Here is a 22,415-nt window from a genome sequence, read left to right on the forward strand (position 1 = left end):
CCCTTTATTCCTCTAAAATGGTCTTTTATTTAAACAGTGTGCATTTTGACTTGCTTTGATGGAGTGAACGCTGGGAGAGCAGCTGACCCAGTTTTTCTTTGTAAGGTGGTTCTGGCTTGAGCATAACAACACTCTTGGCATTGAAGTGTTTGGTAGAGAACATGGTATTAGTTAAGATTATTAGAATACATCCGTCAGTCTTCACATGCACACTGCACGTGCAATACAACTCTGAACTTAAATTCTGATCAAGTCTGGTAATATCAACATTTTAGGACACATTTTCAAAATGCGTGTTCGATCCTTGTTGAGTCCAAATTTATTTATTTTTTTCCAAATGCATATTTCGCTCCCAAAAACTAAGGGTTTTATTTATTTATTTAATATTTTACCAAAAAAAGTCTGCCTTTTTTTTTTTTTAAGATGAAACACGAGGGGATAAAAAGATGGCTAGCTAACATTTAACATGCCACAAGTTGTTAATTTTAATTTAATTTAATGAGCATAAAATCTAATGCCTATACTGTTGTTGATTTCGTGAATAATACAAGAACATTTTACAAATCGTTAAATCAGGTTACATATATGCATTATGTTGTTGTTGTTTTTTAATTGTTGGTCAATGTAAACATCCCTTTTGTCCAGCAAAATGGTTTACATCCCTTGGGAGAGAGAACAAATTCTTAGGATGTAGGCTGAGCAAGGAACTAACATTTCATGTTGAAGGTCAGGGCTATGTTATAAAGGAAATACAGAAATTTTCTCTCGCTATTAATTTTTTTATTAGTGTTTAGACTTAGGGAACATTCTAGACATTTTTTCCACCCGAATTTCCCTTTACAATGTGGTTCTAGGCTTCCATGGAAAATAGCAACCACAGTTTGCATTTCTTTCCTCAAATGTTTTTTTTTTTTTTTTTTTTTTGCCTTTTCAAAAATAACAACAACATCAGACCTAAACAATTAAATTTATTATTCTTAGTGAAAGTATTAATCTAACATTAAAAACACAAAAAGCACCTTGTTAATAATAATAGTTATCAAGCTGTTGTTTGCCCTGAATTTTGACAGGTATAAAACATAAAACTTGGCACCATAACACATCTGACATCAATGTTTGTGTCTGTAATATCAAAATAACAGTTTGTTGACTTGTTTTCCCTTTATATTCCACCTGCACAACAAATCTACTTCATCTCCATCTTTTATCATCTACTAACCTTTACTGTGCTGCTGGGTGTTTTTGTTTCTGTCAAGGCCAATGGCTTTTACCTGCCTCCAAATTTATGTCTTGTTCATCCACAAGACTCACTCTTTACCAATCAGTTTCTCTTAAATTTGTCAAGACGCATGTGGGATAAACTTGTTTAGTTGTACATCAGTCAGTGTTGAAGCTTGCACTGGTGTTAAGGTGTGTAGGCCGTTCCCAGGTGAGGGCTGGATGAGCCGGAAAGCACTCCCGGAAGGGAACGTGTGCTAATGGGGCTGTAGCTGGGTTCAGAGCTGCGCCTGGGGCAGAGCTGGGACAGAGGCCTCCCCTGTACAGATCTGCCAGGAGGCCGGCGCAGCACAGGGGACTTTTTAGGGGACTTGGGGAGCTTGTAGAGAAAGACGTTGTAGTGAAGTGGGGGGCTTGTCTCGGGGAGCATTTTTGCCTCTTTGGGAAGAAGCAACTCTAAGTCGATGGTCACACCACCCTGGACACATACACACATACAAAGGCACAGGTACAAGTACACAAGAATAACAACACAAACAGGAATGAAAAATAAAATAAAAATCACATATAACACAGATACACAGACAAACACATGGTAAACCCATACATAAAGAAAAAGCATAAAGATTTAACAAATACAGTGCATAAATTGATAACAACTCCCAGCACAAAAACAATATTTAAATATTAAAAGTCAAAGTGAATCGAGGAAACTATTAGGTCATTGTTTTGTGAGCATTATCGAGTGATTTGAGTGTTGACACCAACCTGGCACTAACTATAAGCGGTGAATGAAATGGGCATGAACAAGTAATCAGCTTGCAGGAATTGATCTCGTATTATCAAGCCGAATTAAACGAAGGATTGTACTTCACCAGGGCCCTGTAGTAAGCAGAGGGCTGCTTAATCTTTTCAGAAGTTTTGTAATACCTTATTTTGTGGCACATTTCCAACTGTCAAATTTACTAGACTGGGTGCGTGCTCGTTTCTATCTAGTCTGCATATAATTGCTATACAAAAATCTGGCATTATTCACCAAATTCAATTTAAATGTCTAATTGTTGTATCAGTGATTCAATTCTTAGATCTAACTTTCAGAGGAAAGCAGCTTTTTAAACTTTAGGTATGATGTTTAGGTGGGAAAAATTGGTAATAGCTTAATCTTTTTTTAATTTTTTATAGGAATTTATGGACAGTATTCGTATTACTGTTTACTTATGAACAGTGATGTTTTACATTTAGTTATGTTTTATAGATTTTTTTTATCCATTTTTTCAAACTTTGCTAACTCACAGCCAGACTGGGCAGCAAATGGCAAATGATATGAAAAGTAATCACGTTTTGTTATACAAACCCAAATATGTAAAGTCAGGACAGTCTTGCAATTAAGCATTGATATGAAGGTGAAATGTCCAGTGTGGTTAGCAGTACCTGAGGAACGCTAAAGCCATGCACAGATGCAAAGCAAAAGAGTGAGGAGCAGCAGTGGAAGTGAAAAGGAGTCAAAACAGGAGCGCTGGAGTTCAGGAATACACTGGCACTCAGTTTGGTACTGGTAAAATGTTTTATTCCAAACAAACTGCCTTTATTTATTTTCATTTGCTTTCTCCAAAAAAAAAAAAAAAAGTAAAAAAAAAATTAAATACACCAAAATAATTAGAAATCAATTAGTTTCAAGACACAATGAGCATTAAAACTGTGTGATACTGCATATAAATATTAATCGAAGCAGTTTTTGTATATATATTCAGACATAGTATGCACTGAATAATTAAACAAACCGACAAATCTCAGAATTATTTTTACACAGTCTAAATAGCTACGTTATTTCCCACAGACATTGTTTTTTTTTTTCTTGAAAGAACACCAATGCATGCTGACTTGAGTAAGGCAGGACAGACAGGAGTTCAGAAGGTGACAGCGGTGAAGACTGAAGGTCAAAGGTTAAAAACCTGGCGGCTAAACCTTTGGGTTGTGGGGTGAAGTGTTTCATAGCGTAGCGTGTCTTAGCGGAACACAGTATAACAAAGCTTGACATAACACGATGCAGCGTGACATCAGCAGGGACAGCAAGCAAGGACAAGGTGAATGTGGCAACACCAAAGTGCTGGTAAGGTTCTCTTGCGGTAGAAACTCCACCGTGTGATGACAGAGTACAAACATAAGTTAGCATGCTAGTTCAGTGCTTTGTGTTTTGAAGCCCACATTGAGACATCTTGAGGTGAATGCAAGGAAGAGTGCCATATCAATGTTTAGTCCACTAATTAGGGTATATTTTAGCAATTTCAAGGTGTCAATTGTGCTATAGTCATAGCGCCAGCTAGTGGCAAAAGGGTGTTACTACACATTGTTCATGTTCTGCATTGAGTTTACCTCCTCCGCATTATCTTCTGTGGCAGCCTTGTCATTTTCCAGTTTTGGGGTGAGCGAGTTCTGGTTGTTCAAAGACTCATCCTCTTTAGGGTGACATTTGCATGGATCTTCTTTGCAAGTGCAATCCTGCGGAGGAACACACATACACACAAGATGAAAATGATGGGAAAAAATAACAAAATGTTCCACTCCACCCTTATACCTGGCATTAACATCTCAAATTTGTCTCCGGTGACCACTTCCAATGCAATCACACACATAAAGCTATCAGTGCATAACAGTCATATGAATTATTTCTGATAGCTGTGGTTCATTTTGGAGCTTGACAGCCCCCTAATGACTGAATGGAACTGGATGAGGGAGAATAAATTATTAGTTTTATTTAGATGAATTATTAATTATTTAGGTGAGCCTCTGACATTCAAATTATGAGATAGTACAGTATGTTAGTTTTGGCTGTAGACACATTTGACTAATTTGACTCATAATTAACAACATAATTCTCTTGTTATTACATCATAGCTATGAGTATTCTTAGAATTTCATCAGTTTTATTTCTTCTGTCATAACTTTGGTGGAAATGGGGTGTTATTTACACCTCAAGCTGCTTGCTGGATCACCGGATGTTAAGGTACCATAAACCAAACTGTTCATGAGGGGAGTGCATGGATCTGGATTCAGTTTTTACTTCAAAGCTGAGTGGAGTAAAAGGTAAACTTCAGAGCATACACTGATCCAAAACCAGGAATTTCAAGTGATATCATCAGTTTTTACTATTTCGCAAGAGACATCAACACACTATAAGCATAATGGTTACATAAACCATAATATGGGACTAACATTAAACCTTGCTTATTCAGAAGGCATTACAACAAGTCGCTTAAAAGCAAAGCTTTTTTATTGTACAACTTGCTACCTGTGATATCCTTTTTTGGAACCACAAAGGCAATGACATGCCATGGGGAAGAATAAAAAGAAGACTATTCATGCTTCTGAAATCAGATATGTGTAAATACTCATTCTCAAGTGAGAGAAGATGAAAAATGTCAAATAAATTCTCCCCGGAGGCAGTAACACCAGTAAACAACTCAATCACAAGTAAACAAAGTCACCTAGGGATATTTTCATAGCTCTTTCGTCTGTTCTGTCATCAATCATCCCTCATTTCTTGCCTCATCAATCATAAAAGAGACCCTTCCACTATGAACTCACCGGGGGAATGGACCGGCGGAGTTGAAACTAGGTTTGAGTTTCACCTCAGAATAAACAACTGGCCTAAATCAAAGTGCGGGAGAACAGGATCTGACAAGTTCAAGGTAACAGGTGAAGATAGCAGTAAGACCGCTGTTTAGTCCTCTTTTAAAGATCAAATGTTACACGCACAACTGAAGGAATAGGTTGGAGTCTGTCTGAATGGATCATTCATTCATGATAATCTTCTCTGAAAGATGACCCCCAGATGGGAGCACAGAGAAACTGTCTTTTTTTCACAAAGTCTCTCATATGATACATATGATCATTTAGAATATTTATCTAAAAATGTACAGTATAAAAAGGTTTATATTACAGATTAGAGACTTTTTAAAGAGTATATTTACCAATTCATATTATTAAAATATTTGTGTTTTTAAAGATGAACTTTACTAAGATTAACTGTGTTTAGACGATGGCAAAGTTAATTTAAATGTAACCGAGGAGATAGATATTTGATATCAGACAATGCAAATAAATAATATATTACTCAATAAAAAAAATACTATCACCAATAAATTATATACTATCGATATTTCATGTATCTTAGAAATATGAATAGAATATGTTAAACACAAATTTCTACAAGGTCACTGTGTTGTTAGTGCTTTGAATGATGCGAGAGCTGACAGTGACACACTGTGTTCACTAGCATAAATGTTAAATTGCATGAATCACAGTAAAAAGTCACAATAGCAACTATGGTGAGGAAGTGTCTGTTTTAATCCGCTAAATCTATTATTGCTTGTCTGTGTTATTTCATAGGAAGTAAATGCTCAAGACGCAGACTTTTAAGGTGAGTAATAATCAAACTACAGGATTAAGGGTTTTATTTGAATCAGCAGGGTATCAAAGCTCGCTGGAAGGAGGTCAGATTGAGTCCTCTTACCTCGCTGCAGGGATCTTCTTTAGGTTTATATTCCCACGTGTATCTGCTCATGGTTTTCTAAGGAGTGGGGTGGCGAGAGAGGATTACTCTGCTGACACACTTCTGGTTCATCGTTATATCATGTCCTCTTAATTAATTGACACCTCAGCAGACATTGATATTCCTTGTACCTTGTAAAATTTGGTCTTGAACCATTGGAAAATGAGTGTATTGACTGCCCAACTGCTCTACACAACTGCTAATATGATCAGTATTCAGTTTCTCAAGTGCTTCATGCAGCCTGTGGTACTTCACATGACCTTAGGGGGCACATGCGAGTCAATGACAGACATTAAGGCAAAGAGTGAGAGATGAAGACGATGGTGTTTCTATTTCTCATCTTAATTATAAAAAAAGAGTGGAAAAGAGAGAATTCCAAGACAATAAGCATGCCGCCTAAACCAAAAGAGAGAGGGAGCACTCTATAGCTTCAGTACTCATGCACAGGAAAACAGAGGGGAAGAGAGGAGAGAAGTTACCTGACACATAATGTTATCATAGTAAGCCAAAGCACGGGGATGGGGGAGGTTAGTCGGGGTGTCACACAGTTTCCTTACATTTGCCTGAGAGCCCTCTGCGACGGTGGACAGCGAGAAGTTATCGGTGTGCTGCTCAGACTTTGGGCGGGACTTACTGAAAGACAGAGAGAAAGACCAACAGAAAATCATTTAAATAAAACAAAATAAAAAGAAAAAAACATCTTCTGAATTTGAAAAATGTTATGTTTTCTTGTCCCTAATAATGAACATTATTTAGACAAAACTGTTTCAATATGAATTGCACTAGTTCTTAACTATATATCATAAAATCAACTAAAACTATCAATGTACAGTATGAATCAATCTCACTGAAACTGTCAATGGTTTCTTTTCCATGCATCATTTTATTATATTCATACTTATTAGACGTCTACAATTATTATTGTCGATGATTAGACAATAATAAAAGTGAAATCATGCCATACTGACACAGTCTTCACTTCTATCGGTTGCTGCCTACGAAAGTCGATTTACTGTCTACATAAGTCTACATAAAGCTCTCTTGCATAAAAGTAAAAAACCTGCAATAGAAAGTGGCTTGGACATTATTACTCTATTTGATGCAGTGGATTAAAAGCTCGAGTTGTTTCTGCTACAAGTAAACATGCACACAGATGTTACCTGCAGCAGATGGCCCTGATGGGCAGTTAAAACTAAACCTTAACCACTTTACACTGTTCTCATCTTATCTTCATTACTATGCTCGGTCCTACTTTATATTAGGTGGCCTTAACATCTATGCACTCACATTTAAATTAATAATTTGATACAATAATTTGATGCAACTTAATTTTTTATGTAAGTACATAGTAGTTAAGGCCACCTAATATAAATTGGCACCCTATGCTCCCCTCATGTTTTCCTTTCTCTTCCACTCCCCTGCTCTCCATCACACCCCTCTCTTGGGCTGTGTTTAAATGCCTTTGGCTGCACGGTATATAGGTCACTCTCTCGTGTAGCACTGTCAGATTGGCCTACTTTTAGCAAAGAAGGTTGACATCATTGTGTTCAAAGCCCATGTTAACACTGTACATTTTATTGTACATCCAGCATGAATGTGCAACAGTGTATTCAACTGAAATTCCAACTGAAATCAGATCTTAGACTCTAAGAAGTGTGTATACATGCAAGTGTCACCTGTGCTTGGAAAGTCGTCTGTTTTCAGTCTTAAGCACATGCATTCTCTTGGAGAAAAAGACTACAATCATGAAGAGAAGGAGCAACATGATGGCAACTCCGCCCACTGCTATACACATCACTTGGAAATCTGAAATGACCGACTCGCACCTGGAGCCTTTGTTCCAGATATACTCCTGAATGTTACACCTACAAACAACAAAGAGAGGGGCGTTAGAAAAGAGGCAGTTGAGCGACATTCCAAACTGGAATATATAAGAATTCATTCTATAAGCATTCGTTATATAAAATAATTTTGTATAAGCAAGATTTGGAACAATGCAGTCTATATGAAGGAAATATTTCTGAAGTAACCAAAGAACTTTCAAATTCTAAATAAATGGAATGGAAATGCAATAGATTAGGGACTAGACTGGTTTAGATAATTTTATTATATAAATCTTGATTTTTCATTGATCAGGAGACATAAGTACTATTATGACTCCTAAAATTAATACAAAAAAGTCATGGAATTGTATATAGCAAAGTTCATAAAATCTTGGCCTTAAGTAAATATCTTGAATTAGTTTGTAATAAAAATATGTAAGAAAGTGAGAAACACTACAGTGTGTTGTACAGTATAAGTGTGTTGTGTGGCCTGTTGACCCATTTATCATTACTATGATTCCACTGCAAGGTTACAGCAGATTACAGCTGCATGACTGGACAGATGGCCCTGTCAAGGACGTCCATGTGCTCCTCTATTAGTGCCGGTCCCAGAGAGAATAAAGCACCCGAACTGTGCTCAAAACAGCTTGTAAAAATAGATTTACAAATTCTCTGTGCTCGATATCTTTTTGAAGATGCTGGATCTATTATTTTTCTATTATGTAATGTATTTTAGCCCATATGGTTGGTTAAATTACAGCTGTGCTGATATTGCTTTTATACAACAGTTTAATAAACAAGAAGTTACTACTGAGTAACTTATATTTTAGACAAAATATTGCAAGTTACATTTTTGTTGGCAGAGCAAAAACAGTAGTTTCAAATGAAGCCAAAGCAAATACCATTAATCTAACAGACATGCCATATGATGCTGGGCAAGCACAAACCACAAATATATATATACTTACACTCTGCACCCTATGGGTTCATTCTGTAGTGAGTGAAAGGCCAATCAATAGTGCACATGCAGGAAATCATTGCTCAGTGTGTATGTAGGCCAAGTTTACTATACAGCCTAAAAAGATCAATCTGAAACTTAGTTTTATGGTCTATTGCTAACTACCCATCCATCTAGTGTAAACCATTGGCTGAGCTACACAGAAACACACTCACTATCAGAAAATGCAACCATTGACCCAAATCCCTTTGAGCAAATGATTAATAAAGTTCTGCACTGGACTGAGAAGAGTAGGTGGATACTGGTTTAGTAGTGATATGATGCCAAGCCATGAGGACAGGCTTGGAGTGTGGAACTGAAATTATAGCAGTTGTTTGTGAGACAAATGCAAGACATTCTTAACATGCACACAGGAATTCAGTCCATCATCTTTATCATATTACTGATGCAATCTTCTGATTATCACCATGTGTAAAACTTAATACATCTCTGAAAAAAAAACTGATTGTGTTTGTCAATCTCAATTACTGAAATTAGTTACAAATATGAAAGGCATTTACAGTTCTTTGGTGTTTTGTAAAAGCATTTGTATTTAATAATGGTTTATGTACAGTATATGTGCCTCATGTTTCTTACATTTTACATTCTAAAGCTGCTTCACAAATAGTTAAATAGTTTAACATTAAACAATGTAAAAAACTGTTCATGGTTCTGGCATTGCGCGCTGGAAAACTATTAGGAACTAAAAATTCTGCCTAATAGTATTAAGTTATGGCATTTTTTTTTTTTTAAACCTTGTAGCTATGAAATTGCTTTTTGAAATAGGCTTTTGAAGGCGCCAGGCAAGTGTTACTGAAGGACACTGACAAAAAAAAAAATGGACTGTTCTACCCAACTGCACAACACATACTGGATCGAGCATATTGAAGTCAACAGCTAATGATCATTGATATTTCTAGCAGATGGAGGGATAATAATACATTTAGTAAGTGCACTGTTGGCATAGTTTTGTCACTAAACATTTCTTAAAGCAAGATGTCTTCATGTTCTTTTAGCAGCAACTAACATAATGGCTGAAGACTTAAATGGTCCCACTTTATATTAGGTGGCCTTAATTACAATGTACTTACATTTTAATTAATCATGCACTTATTGTGTACATACATGTTTTTACATTGTAATTATGTTTGTAAAAAATACCTGCATGAAATTACATCTGTAATTAATTTCTGTAATTACGTTTATTGTTAAATTGTTGACCCATCCCTTACACTTTAACCAACATCTTAAACCTACCCATAACACCAAACCTGTCCCTAACCATACCCGTGTCCCACTTCAATAGCAGCAAGTGTTTTGCAATATAACACAGTTAGTACATTGTACTTATTTTTTATGTAAGTACATATCAGTTAAGAGCACCTAATATAAAGTGGGACCACTTAAAACAATGATTTATATATTATATATCTTATTTGTTTTATTTATGGTAGTGTTGTTACATTAGGTATTTAAATAAAGGCCAAAAAGCTTTCCTATAAAGCCAATGGCAGCTGTAAAATTATGTGTGTGACCTGGTTAGCATGAGCTTGGCCCAGTTTCAGGATCATTGAGGGTAGGCTGTTTACTACTATTCCCCAAGAGATGGCTTCAATTTAAGACTCAATCCCTCTTCAATCTCAACATTTGATGTAAATCATAATCCCGCACCATGAACAGATGCAAGAACATGACTGAAGGATTGAGCTTCATCTTTAAACTCATTATTTAAAAAAAACAGCCAATCAGATTCCACCCAACATTCAAGAGTTCAAACATTTAAAGCTGCAGATGACATAATTACGGTGCATGCTTTTAAAAACAGAACATTGTTTTGCATTGTTGAGGATGCTCATATCCTCCTGAGAACCAAGGAAAATATTTTTTTTCCTAATCCTATTTTTTTGTGATTCCATACCTGTTTAGGGTTTAAAAAACATCCTACAATTTAGACATTTTTATTTTTATTTTTTATTTTTGTTTTACAGCATGTCCACTGTAGTGGACAACAGGATCATTTTAGTACGAAAACAAACACATTTGGTAGATAACAATTTTACCAGATTATAATTTTTTTTTTTAACTAAGAATACATTTTGGGCTGTAAATTGATTATTATCCAATACAGACATTTTGATTATATAAACATTTATCATTCTTGAATCCTTTTCCTTACATTTTGCAAGTATATCTTTACTATTAGAGCTTAACACTTTGTTATGTCCGTATCCTTTTATTGGTCCCCTTGAATCCTTTTAGTGTTATTCGAACAATGAACATAGAACTAATGTGAAACTTTTGGAGGGGGATTTTTTTTCCTTCTGTCAAACTGAATCCAATCTAGTTTTTCCTTCACTTTTCATTTTATTCTTAGTATGTTTTTGTTAGTTGTGATAGTCCAGGAAGCAATTTCTCTTTTTGGTAATGCAGAGGAACATCTTGCATTTGGTACATCTCATGTACGTCTTGCTCTTGGAGCCCTTATTTCTGCATCTTTCTGCATGCTTGGTATCCAAAAATATTCAATTGGACTCCAGTCTGCATGTGTTGTAGGGTCATCTTGACACACTGGAAGCCCAGGTTACACGTGCAAATCTGATATGAAGGAAAAAAAGAATAATAAATGATAAATAATAAATAATAACAGTTTAAATACTCAATGCAGCTGCATTTAAAATTGTGGAACTGCATAAAACATACATATTACTCCTAGCCCACAGAGGGCGTTGAGTTTCCTGCTCATCCCTGTCTGTGTCTGCATCTGTCCCTTCACCTGAGCCTTCTGCATCATCTTCCTCTTCTTCATCACTGTCTTCTCTCACTGGTTGAAACTCATCCTCATCTCTCTCGTCATCTGACAACTCTAAATCTGAATCTCCCTCGACTATTTTGTAAAGAATTCTTTCTGCTTCAGTTATATTTCCTATAACAATGTGGAGTCATTATTTACATGAAGATAGTCCTGATGTCCTCTATAATTGACATTCATAAAATTGCTAATTTTTCAAAAGATACATAATGTATTTGCTATCAGAACTAAATATATGATTCCTAACACCTTAATGAACAAGAAAATATATGATTATCATAGAAACAAAACCATAGACAAACAATATTTTACTCACCTTTTATCTTTCCATAAAATGTGCTTATTCCTATGCCGGCCATTTTGGATTGAAAGATTGAGGGGGTTCCCGGCCTCCCAGCCAATCAAATAACATATCCCTGAAAAGCCCAGGATGTCCTCTGTACAGTACAGCAGGAATTAAGAGACTTGCACAAAAGATTCCAAGGAGAGGGATGAAACTCAAATGTCCACTACAGTGGACATAAGTCAAGGGGCTGGGTCTCAGGAGGATATACTTATTACATTTATCGTTCTTGGTGGGAATGGGCCTTAACACATGAATGTGTGCATCTTACCGGCAAAAAGCTCCAATACCGTCAACCACAAAGCACTGTCCTCCATTGAAGCAGTAACTGGGGTAGATGTCACATGACGAGATACATGTGCCATTATAACGCACAAATCCATAGAGACAACCAGAGTTGAGCACATCTGATGCTCCAGGTGAAGCATCTCCAGATCCATCATCAGAGGTAATAACTCTAGTGTTGGAGGGAACTGCGCTGGCTATGAGAGGAACATTTTCGTCTTCCATGTCAGGTGGCGTTGGTTGGCTTTCCTCTATGTAAACTTCAGTGGGCGAATAGTCAGGTGACAGATAATCATAAAAATCAGAAAGGGTCCAGGAAGTTGGATCTCCACCCTGGAGTTCCTGGACCCAACCAGGAGGATCAAGAACATGCTGTTGGTGAGAAGGATTGAGAAAATTCACTGTGATAACTTCTTCTGGTTGGGAAGAGGTGGACTCAGGAGGAGGACTGGTGACAGGATCTAACAACGTCCCATCTGCTTGTAGTCTCTCGCTCTTCCAGTGCGGGGCGCTGTCCTCGATTCTCTCCTTGCTTAAGTCCACCTGGGACAGGCCACGTGTACGGGGTTCAGCCAGCGTGGGCAGCCGGCCAGCCGTGCCATCTATCGTCAGATCAATGAGGCGCTCCATTTCGGATGAATCAACAGTACTGGTTGAGGTTTCCCCACTGCTGCCTGACTCTTCTCCAGCTCGTGGTTTTCGAGAGTGAACTTGGGCCTGGGCAATAGGTGTGGATTCACCAGGAAGTGCAGGCTTAAGCCCCACCCCATTCAGGTCTGAGGAATTAGTGCCAGTCGAATTGGAGATAAATGAACTACTGCCTGGAAAACAAACAAATAATAATAAAAGTTTGTCACAAACTCTTTTCTTTATTTATTTGTATAAGAACCTCTTCAAAGGCACTATCTGCTATACTGAAAACTCAGCAACTCATGCAGAGAGAGAACAAAAGACATAATATGTCTGTATCACACACCCAGACAAATCTGCTTAATTATACACTGCTGTACGCAAGGCCCCAGATTTCTTTCCAAAGCGGCTTGTGGTAGCTGGATTAGCAGCTCTGATTTACTAATGTGCCCCACTGAGCCCGGCTAGGATTGGGATTCAGATTAGGATTAAGGGCTGTAGGTTGAGACTTGCATTGGTCAGTCTGGATGGGTAAGCTTTAATGCACAAAGATAAACACACAATGAAGAATTCCTCTTTAGCTCTGTAAAATCTCACTGACCTAACTGATTATCATTTACTGATACTGTTAACCATTCTAATGCAATCAAATATGAAAAAAAGCAGATCTGAGGAACATTTACAGTCAATTTTACAGATTTGCTTTTAGCAATCTACTTGCAGTATTTGACTGACAGTGTAAGAATCTGTTTCCATGGGCATTCATTCTCGGTTTAATTCCTCTTTTTTGTTAATTAATTCCAAGTCACACATAAACCCCTAACAGACACACTCTCTCTCTCTCTCTCACACACACACACACACACACACACACATGCACACAGTTGCCAAGAAGCAATGTAAAGGGGCTGCCATTTTGGAACATCTCAAAAGCCATGTAAAACAGAGACCCTTCTGTCCTCTCCACTTGATTCACTTCCTCGCTTTCTCCCATTCATTTATTCACACAATCTCCCCCTGAGAGGGTTTGGTAGTGGGTGCATAAATTATTTCTCACATACTTCATGTGATGTTCAAGTATTCTGTTACATTCTTATCTAGTTTTCCGCCAACTGAAGTCTAATTTCAAACCAACAGTTGGCTCCTTTTACTTTTATTTTGACATTTTTAAAAGCTAAAAGGTGAGAATAAAACCCAGGCACCCCTCAAAGACAGAGCAAGAGAGAGGCTACGAGAGGAAAATAGTTGTTTTGATTTGCATAACTCCTTGCGAAGGGGTCAGCTGACAGAAAAGAGAGGTTGGGGGAAAGTCTCGTTGAAAGAAGAATAACACAAAACACATGCAATAATGGAGTGAAGATGAGAAAATGTGACAGTGAGAGTGTGTTTCTCCTTCCGCCTATTCGAAGACAAGTGCCAAAGCCTTTGAGAAGGATTTCTGTCACCTATTTAGTAAGCAAGTCAAGACTGCAAGAGAGAGGGGGATAGTGAGAAAAAAAGGGGGGTAAGACAACCGAGAATGAGAAAGACATAGGGAAGAGAAGTATTTTCTCATGATCTCACCAGTGAGACATTTAAATGTGTAAGAGTGCTCATGGCCTCTATTTACAATCAATACCACATCAAATCTGAATCTAATCAGAATACAAATAAATGAATGTCAAGTAAGACCAATCCAAACATCAAACTTAAGTGCTATAGTACTGTAAAGCAACACTGTACTGTTGAATGTCTTAATATTCTCTCTTCACCTTCATTAAAAAACAGCACACGCTCTTCATCTGTCTCTGGTTGACATTATTTGCTTATGTAACACTCTTGAGGGGAGAAAACATGACTTGTTGCAGAGCATAGAAAATTGCAAACATCAACTCTTCCCATCTTGTCTCTTCCCCCATACTATCTTTCTCTCCCTCGATCGCTGATGACCCAAACAGACCTGTAATCTGAGGGAGTATTTGAGGTTACATGTCAAGATGCTCCATAATGTCAATGTACACGGAAAATGCATTAACAATAGAATTGCAATGGCAGAAAGGGTTATATGGAATTATGAATAGAGAACAAAAGTAAATATTTAGACGAATGTTTGTCTATAAAGTACAAGTCCAAAACAACACTGGATCCCATTGCCTTTCTTTGAGTGCATTAAAGGGATTTTAAAATATATTATTTTGTGTTAAACAGGAGATTTCTAGGTGAACAACTCCTTTTCACTCAATCTTCAAAATGTGTTAAACAGAGCTGATTAGTGCATTCTTATTGTTAGTTAAAACCGTAATTAAATTAGCCAAAGTATTTAAAGACAAATCATAGATTTTCAAAATGCGTGTTTTTGATCTTTGCGTGAACAATTCAATCATCACAGTTTCAATTTACCGTTATTTTTTTTACCTCATAAATTTTCATGTCTTAAATCGATTTTCACCAGACTTCAGAAATGACCAATCATTTGGCCTCCTTAAAGGGAGTTCACCCAAAAATTTAAATTCTGTTATTAATTCCTCACTCTCATGTCATTACAAACCCATAAGACCTTCGTTCATCTTCAGAACACAAATAAAGATACTTTTGATTAAATCTGAGAGCAGAAGCATTCTCGTTTTCAGGGTAAACAAAAGTATTGTTTTAGCGTCATAAAATTAGGGTTGAACCACTGATGTCACATGGACTATCTTAATGTCCTTACTACCTTTCTGGGCCTTGAAGATAGTAGTTGCATTGCTGTCTATGCATGGTCAGAAAGCTTTCGGATTTCATTAAAATATCTTAATTTGTGTTCTGAAGATGAACGAAGGTCTTACAGGTTTGACATGAGGATGAGGAATTAATAACAGAAATTTCATTTTTGGGTGAACTATCCCTTGAAACTTTTCTTCAGTTGGCTGCAGACTTGCAATCAGATCTGCCTCCATCTAATCAAAAACCAATGGATAAAAATCCTGATCTACATTTTTGATAACGCATTGTAGATGTACATCACCATACAGAAGAAAGGATCTGTCACTTTTTCCATTTCACTGCAATTTTGAAATGCATGGGGCAGAGACTGTGCAGAACGTTTTGAATGACGGGCATTTCCAATTTCTGTGAGCGCAGATGCCATGTAGGCCTGGCAATGTCTTCTACTATGCAGCCAATGCTCTTTATGTAAGAGACAACTTAACATTGAACTCACCTCACCTTAATTTCAAATCTGATGACTTGGTATCCTAGAGACAAGTGTCATTCTAAGCTCTGCTGAACAAAATCCACACAGGCACCCATGTGTTTAGTTATAAATAGTACTGTGATGCTGCTTGGCAGGGGAGCTGGCATGGACATCCTTGGCATCAGGGATGGGGTGTAGCTTCACAGCAGTATCAGTGCAAAGCCGAACAGACATACAGAGATGCCAGACCTGATGGATTAACAGTGCCAACTCAGTTGCCCCACCCCAAACCATGCTACTGTTGTACAGCATGACCCATTAATAGTTATGCCACCTAAATTAAATATTCGGGCCAAAAATTGCACTCAATGTGTTGAGAATGTATCAGATAAATGAAATGTTACTTTGGTAACATGCATGAGCCAGTAATGAGCGTTTGAGCAGATTACAGATGATCAGTTAAAACAATTCCAGTTCACTCGAATCTCGATTTAAGTGGGAAAGCCAATTGTTTATTTCGCCATTCATAAACAGTATGGCTCTAAGATTTATTGCAGCATTTTTTTATTAATGATATTCAATGAATGCAAAAGTTAAAGAATGATATCTAGAACTATAAAGTTTTCATTTTCCTAAATCAATGAGTCACACCACACCACAACTATAATGAAAAAAACGTTGAAAACACTTTCAGAGCTAGTCAGAATCTACCTGACATTAAAGCTTGAGCATTTAAAGCATCAGATGACATATGCAGCCCACGTTTACAATAAACAGAGAATTATCATCCATTGGTCTTGATGCCAATTTCATACTGATAATTTTTTACACCTTTTTTACACAACCTTTACTGATTAAGTAATCAGTAAATCAGTAAACTACTTAATAAATAAATAGCTTTTAATAAATAATAATTTGAGCTATTCACATTAACATAGTAAATAATGTAAAATTTACTAAAATTATTTTAAATTTTATTAAACTATAAAATTATAAAATATTTTACATGTAAAATATAGAACAAATATAGAATCACTTTCATGTGGACATGCACATTTTAATGACCGATTTTCAAATAGTGCTTGAAGAGACAAAAACATTGATTAATATTGGTGTATGCAAGCTGTCATATGTGGATTTCTCGAAATCATAATTTTGTCTTTATCAGGTTAATGCTTTTACATTACTTGTTTATAATCAGAATGGCCAAATTCCAATTGATGCAAATATATTGGGTCAGTGTGGTCAGTTGGTCAATGTGTCTAGAAACGCCATTGAGTTTGACAAGTACAAAACTGGATCAACGGCAATATGATTAATTCAACTGTGATGTTTTACTGCACAGACGCTGAAAACCAGCAAGTATCCAACAGGTTGTGTAGTTCCATAAGTTTCCAACAGTGTAGGCAGCTCTAGTGTCAGCGTCTGGCAGGATAAATAATGTTGGCCCTCACTGGGAGCTCCATACGGGCAGGCTAGGCGAGCGCTAACACTAGCTCGTTGACGCTAATGCTCATTGACAGTCTCTGCTGTTATGAGATCGCAGTGGCAGATGGCTCTCTTGTGCCATGCATGGAAAGGATCTAAGCAAGTTTAGCACGAAAGAGCGCTAAAGAAATGATCTGAGGCTGGTTTTAGACGTTTTAAAATAAACATCAAGACAGACACGGTTCAAAGAATCTGTGCACATTTTTGTGAATGCATCCTGCTTGTAGGTTTTATTTCTCTCTCTCGTTCTCCTAAGGTTGGGGATGTGAGTGCCAGGTCTTGGCAAAAACAACAAAGAAGAATAACAGCATGCCCACAAATTTCAGCTAGGCACTAGCAACGCATGTTCAATCATACTAATGATTGGCCTTAGTTTTAGTTTAACCTAACAACAAAAGAAACACCAAGTATAAGTTAAAGAAGGAAATAATAGCAACTGGCAACAATACACAGTACATTTTTTATTAATGTTTAGAATACTTTATTTGTGAGAAGTACTGTAACAGGATTACAGAATCAAATTGAAAAAAAAAAAATCTGTAAAATAAACAGATTTACACTTAAGTAAAAATTTGCCCAAATATCTGATTGCTGCATGAGGGACAGGTGACAATAAGCTATCAGACAGTACTGTGTGAATTATGTGGAATATGTGAATTATTTAAAATGTAATTACTGTATGATCTGATCAATTTGCACTGATTTTTTTAGCCTGGAAAATAATCATTGTTTTTTTTTTTTCATTTCAGAATGCCACCAGCCGAGAAAACCCGTCTCATCATACAGTGTCATACAGAGACTTTTAAATGGACTTTGATTTGAGGTTTAAAGTTAAGTCATGAAATAGGGTTGTGGGTCCGAGTCTCGGACCGGCAATACCACGACTGAAGTGCCCTTGAGCAAGGCACCGAACCCCCAACTCCTCCCCGGGCGCCGCAGCATAAATGACTGCCCACTGCTCCAGGTGTGTGTTCACTGCTGTGTGTGTGTTCATTTTGGATGGGTTAAATGCAGAGCACGAATTCTGAGTATGGGTCACCATACTTGGCTGAATGTCATGTCACGTTTAATGTAATGGGGTTACAGGAGCATTTCACAAGCATTTGAACCTTCAGATGTTCTCTACATTTGTTCAGACAGTAAGTAAAATCACTTAAATTCTGCTACCCAAAGAGACCAATGTTGCAATTTACACAAAAAAAACATTTCACAGGTTTTTTCTATATGTGGGTCTTTTAGAGTTAAAGCCCACCTTCTGCAGTCTATGACTAATCAATAATGTCAATCATCATTTACCAGGAAGTGTGCTAATCAATAATTCCAGCAACATGTCAGAGCAACTGCACCATTTACATTCCCAACTCCACAAACAAAAACAAGAGCAATGGATTTGTTAATTGTTAATTACTTTAAAAAGCAAAAGAAAAGCTATTATGAGGCTGTTAAAGGGATACTCCTCACCAAAATGAGAATTTAGTCATTCATCACTAATAACTCGTTCCGCACCCATAAAAGCTTTGTTCATCTTTGGAACACAATTTAACATATTTTGGAAGAAAACCGGGAGGCTTGTGACTGCCAAGTTACACTGTCAAGGTCAAGAAAAGTATGAAAGACATCATCAGAATAGTCCATCTGCCATCAGTGATTCAACCGTAATGTTATGAAGCGCCGAGAATACTTTTTGTACGCGAAGAGAACAAAAATAAAGACTTTATTCAACGATTCGTCTCCTCTGTGTCTGTCTGCATCACCATTCGATCTATGCTTTTCACACTTTTCTGGACCTTGACAGTGTCACTTACTTGGCAGTATTTGGGACAGTCACAAGCCTCCCGCATTTCTCCAAAAATATCTTTAATTGTGTTCTGAAGACGAACAAAACTTTTAGAGGTTTGGAACAACATGGGGGTAAGTGATTAATGACAAATTTTCATTTTGGGGTGGAGTATGCCTTTATTGAGTGCTTGGGTCAGTTTTCTCAGCAGAGCCTGCTTGCTTAACGTTCTGTGTTGATGAAAGATGCATGTCACTGAGGAGTCAGTAATGCGATAACACATAGACGTTGTGAAGTCTTTCAAGAGGTCAGAGGTTCAGCTAAGTGCAAACATTTAAAGCTTCTAATGCAAATGATAATTTTTCTTGTTTCACTCAGTCATTAGTTAGGTCAAGGCAACAGTAGTGTGATGCAGGTCAACCACGCCAACGTTACAGTTCGGTTCTCATGCAGCAAAGCCAGTTGACCTAGACTTCAGGTGCTGTTGCTAAGCAAAAATAATTTTTGAAGGACCATAATTTTGTCAGTGGAAAAATGCTCACCCTCCTGTTCTATAAAAATGTGGATTACCTGGTATACGTAAACTTAGATTTAAAAATGAAGCATCAAATACAGCTGCGATTTAAAGATGCACATGAAAAAGTTGTGAACATTTTTTGCAAGCCAAAAGTAAGTTTTCTATTATCTGGTCTAAAATACATAATACATGTTTTATACAAAGTATAAAATAGAGTAAATGATTTGGTCCATGATCAGCCATTACTACATACATTTTTTAAAGATATATATACATACATACATGCATACACACACACATACATATACATATACATATATATATATATATATATTAATATAAACAATAGGGTGAAGAAAAAAAGTCCAAGACATTTTCTCTTAGTTACGTACATTTTTAAACCTTCAATGTCTCAAACTGAAACGACTCGAGGAACGACTGAGGACTCGATGTGAAGTTAATTCACATGTAAACACCCATTTATCGCTAGATAAATTTATTTCACAATTTATAGCCTAAAAAGCTCCAACAGGTCACAGAAAAAAAACGGGCGAAAAAAACTACTACTAAGGTCTGTTAAATGCAGGAAAGGCAGGCATTTAGAAAGATTGTATAACATTACTCACCACTATTAACACACAAAGGAGCGATGTGAAGAAGCAGGACGCTGGACAACACCAGTGACTCCCAGCCTGCTGGAAACATCATGACACGAACTGTCTTCCAAAACACTTCAGATTAACCAGGTGGATCTTCTATTTAAGATATAGTCATACGGAAGAAATTTGAGAGTATCCGATCAATAATCCTGGACATAAATCTGCTTAGACTGAATGTGTTACGAAGCGCGCTGCTTCATGCCAACTTCGGATGTTGGTTGAGATTCAGGCCACCCTTCAGCGTCGCTAGGGACCCGTCATCTCTTATCCAACTCCAACAAGATGCCAAGACAGTTAAATGCGTCTCATTAGTAATTAGAGCCAGTATCAGGCGTCCACTCTGAGGAAGCGGAGAGTTTCGGTGCCACAGACTACAGTAGGCTAATTCCAGCGGACTCCGCCAGCGCGAGTTTTTATAAGCCAGTCAAACTCACGGTTGATGTTAAATCATCTGCGCATGCGCGTCTTTACAGACACAATTTCTGTCATATGTGACACAGAACCACTAAAAAAAGTAAATCCTCTCAGGAGTAAATATTTAACATTTACGTCCCAATAATACAAAATATTGACATAGAAATGGTTTCATTGTAAAAAATAAAATATATTTTTTTTAACTGTGCCCTTTGAATTAAAGGGACCCAAAAATTACAGTTATGTCATCATTTACTCACCCCCATGTTGTTCCAAACCTGTATGAGTTGCTTTCTTGTGAACATAATATATTTTGAAGTTTATTTATTTCCCTACTATGGAAGTCAATAGTAACTACCAACTGTTTGATTACCAGCAGTCTTTAAAATATCTTCTTTTATGTTCAACATAAACAAGCAACTCATGCAGGTTTGGAACGACATGAAGGAGAGTAAATGATGACAGAATTTAAATTTTTGGGTGAACTGTCCCTTTAAGGTACAAAACTGATGCAGGTGGCTCCCCAGAACAAAGCGTCTGAAATTGGGTCACCCATAGAAGCCCGTCCAAACATAAATGAACACTGTGTAGAGGGGAGGTACACTCCATAACTTGTTTCCTCTAAAATCAGTGCGATCTGTGGAAATTATCCTTGGTCAAAGAGGAAATTGGTATTTTTTTTTAACCAGTAAAATATAAATTATATTTATGAATTTGCAAAATTAGGTTTTAATTTAATATAGTTTGCATATTAAGTTTTAGCAATTCTTAAAAGTAAAATTATAGCATTAATAAATATTTTAAAATAACTTTTAATTTATATTTAAATTTTTTAGGTTTTCGTAATTTTGTGCTGATGGAAAATGACTTTATCATCAAGCTTCTTCTGTGTCTATCTTCATGCTTATGTTGATACCATGTTTCAAAACCGGTATTAGACAATTTTTGTAAAATTTATTTTAGAAAGGGGTCCCATAAAAGGAAAATGTAATCCATATGCATCACAACTGGTTAATAAGAGAATATCTTGGTATAGTTTAGATAGAATATAAAAGATTGGGACTAAGGGTATACTTTGTCACACACTCTACAGATGCTCTGAATGACTGTTTGACCTTCTCGTAAGAATAACTCTTTGTTTCTTTGATACAGTTGCTTTCAGAGCCATTATTCATCACCATATACTGTACGTCTATTTTTATTTTATTTTCCCTAACATGTGCGTTTCTCATTTTCCTTGTCATGTTAGTACTTCCACAAACCTAATTCAGTGAGTTGCCAGGGTACCCTTTCTATAACAATTCTCAAAGGGACAGTTCAGCCTAAAATTATAATTACTTTACGTTGCTGCAAATTTGTGACTCTTCCTTAAGTCGAACACACCGGACACTATTTAAAGAAAATGTAGCTGCTTCTTTCCATATAATAAAAGTGTATTTGCTGAAAATCTTCACTTGAAGCCTGTAGCTCACAAATCTCATTTATGAGCTCACTTATGGAAAGGAGCTTTTCCCAAACCTTGTGCACTAGAGTGACCTGTGATCTAAGAGCTTCTTTTAAAAATTAAAGATTTTAACAATACATCTGGAGCAGATCAAGTAATGGCGCAGCCCAGTTTTCTTCATAGTTAAGAACCGTTGACTGCTGAAATACCCCACACATTAAATGAAACGCAACAGAGAATAAGCTACTAAATTAAAAATACAAAAGCAGTAGAAAACTTTCTAAAGTAAACCCTTCAATAGATGAGCA

The 22,415-nt window shown here is 36.8% G+C and overlaps 1 protein-coding gene across 3 annotated transcripts; it reads right to left on the reverse strand.

Moving 5' to 3' along the window:
* Positions 1-599: 599 nt before the first annotated feature.
* cspg5b (chondroitin sulfate proteoglycan 5b) lies at positions 600-20,694 on the reverse strand. 3 transcript variants are annotated; one of them, XM_026289879.1, is made up of 7 exons: positions 20,217-20,694; positions 12,014-12,848; positions 7,447-7,635; positions 6,328-6,403; positions 5,732-5,788; positions 3,592-3,717; positions 600-1,696 (listed from the first exon to the last, which is right to left on the reverse strand). In XM_026289879.1, exons 1-7 carry the CDS (start codon positions 20,296-20,298, stop codon positions 1,406-1,408), a joined length of 1,656 nt encoding a protein of 551 aa, XP_026145664.1. In that variant the 5' UTR covers positions 20,299-20,694; the 3' UTR covers positions 600-1,405. The 3 variants fall into 3 exon arrangements, with proteins under 3 accessions (XP_026145664.1, XP_026145665.1, XP_026145666.1); XM_026289880.1 differs by lacking the exon at positions 5,732-5,788 and having other exon boundaries at positions 608-1,696; positions 20,217-20,693; XM_026289881.1 differs by lacking the exons at positions 600-1,696; positions 5,732-5,788 and having other exon boundaries at positions 1,703-3,717; positions 6,250-6,403.
* Positions 20,695-22,415: the final 1,721 nt, after the last annotated feature.

Source organism: Carassius auratus, chromosome 19, assembly GCF_003368295.1.
Source record: "Carassius auratus strain Wakin chromosome 19, ASM336829v1, whole genome shotgun sequence".
In the NCBI taxonomy this organism is placed as follows: Eukaryota; Metazoa; Chordata; class Actinopteri; order Cypriniformes; family Cyprinidae; genus Carassius; species Carassius auratus.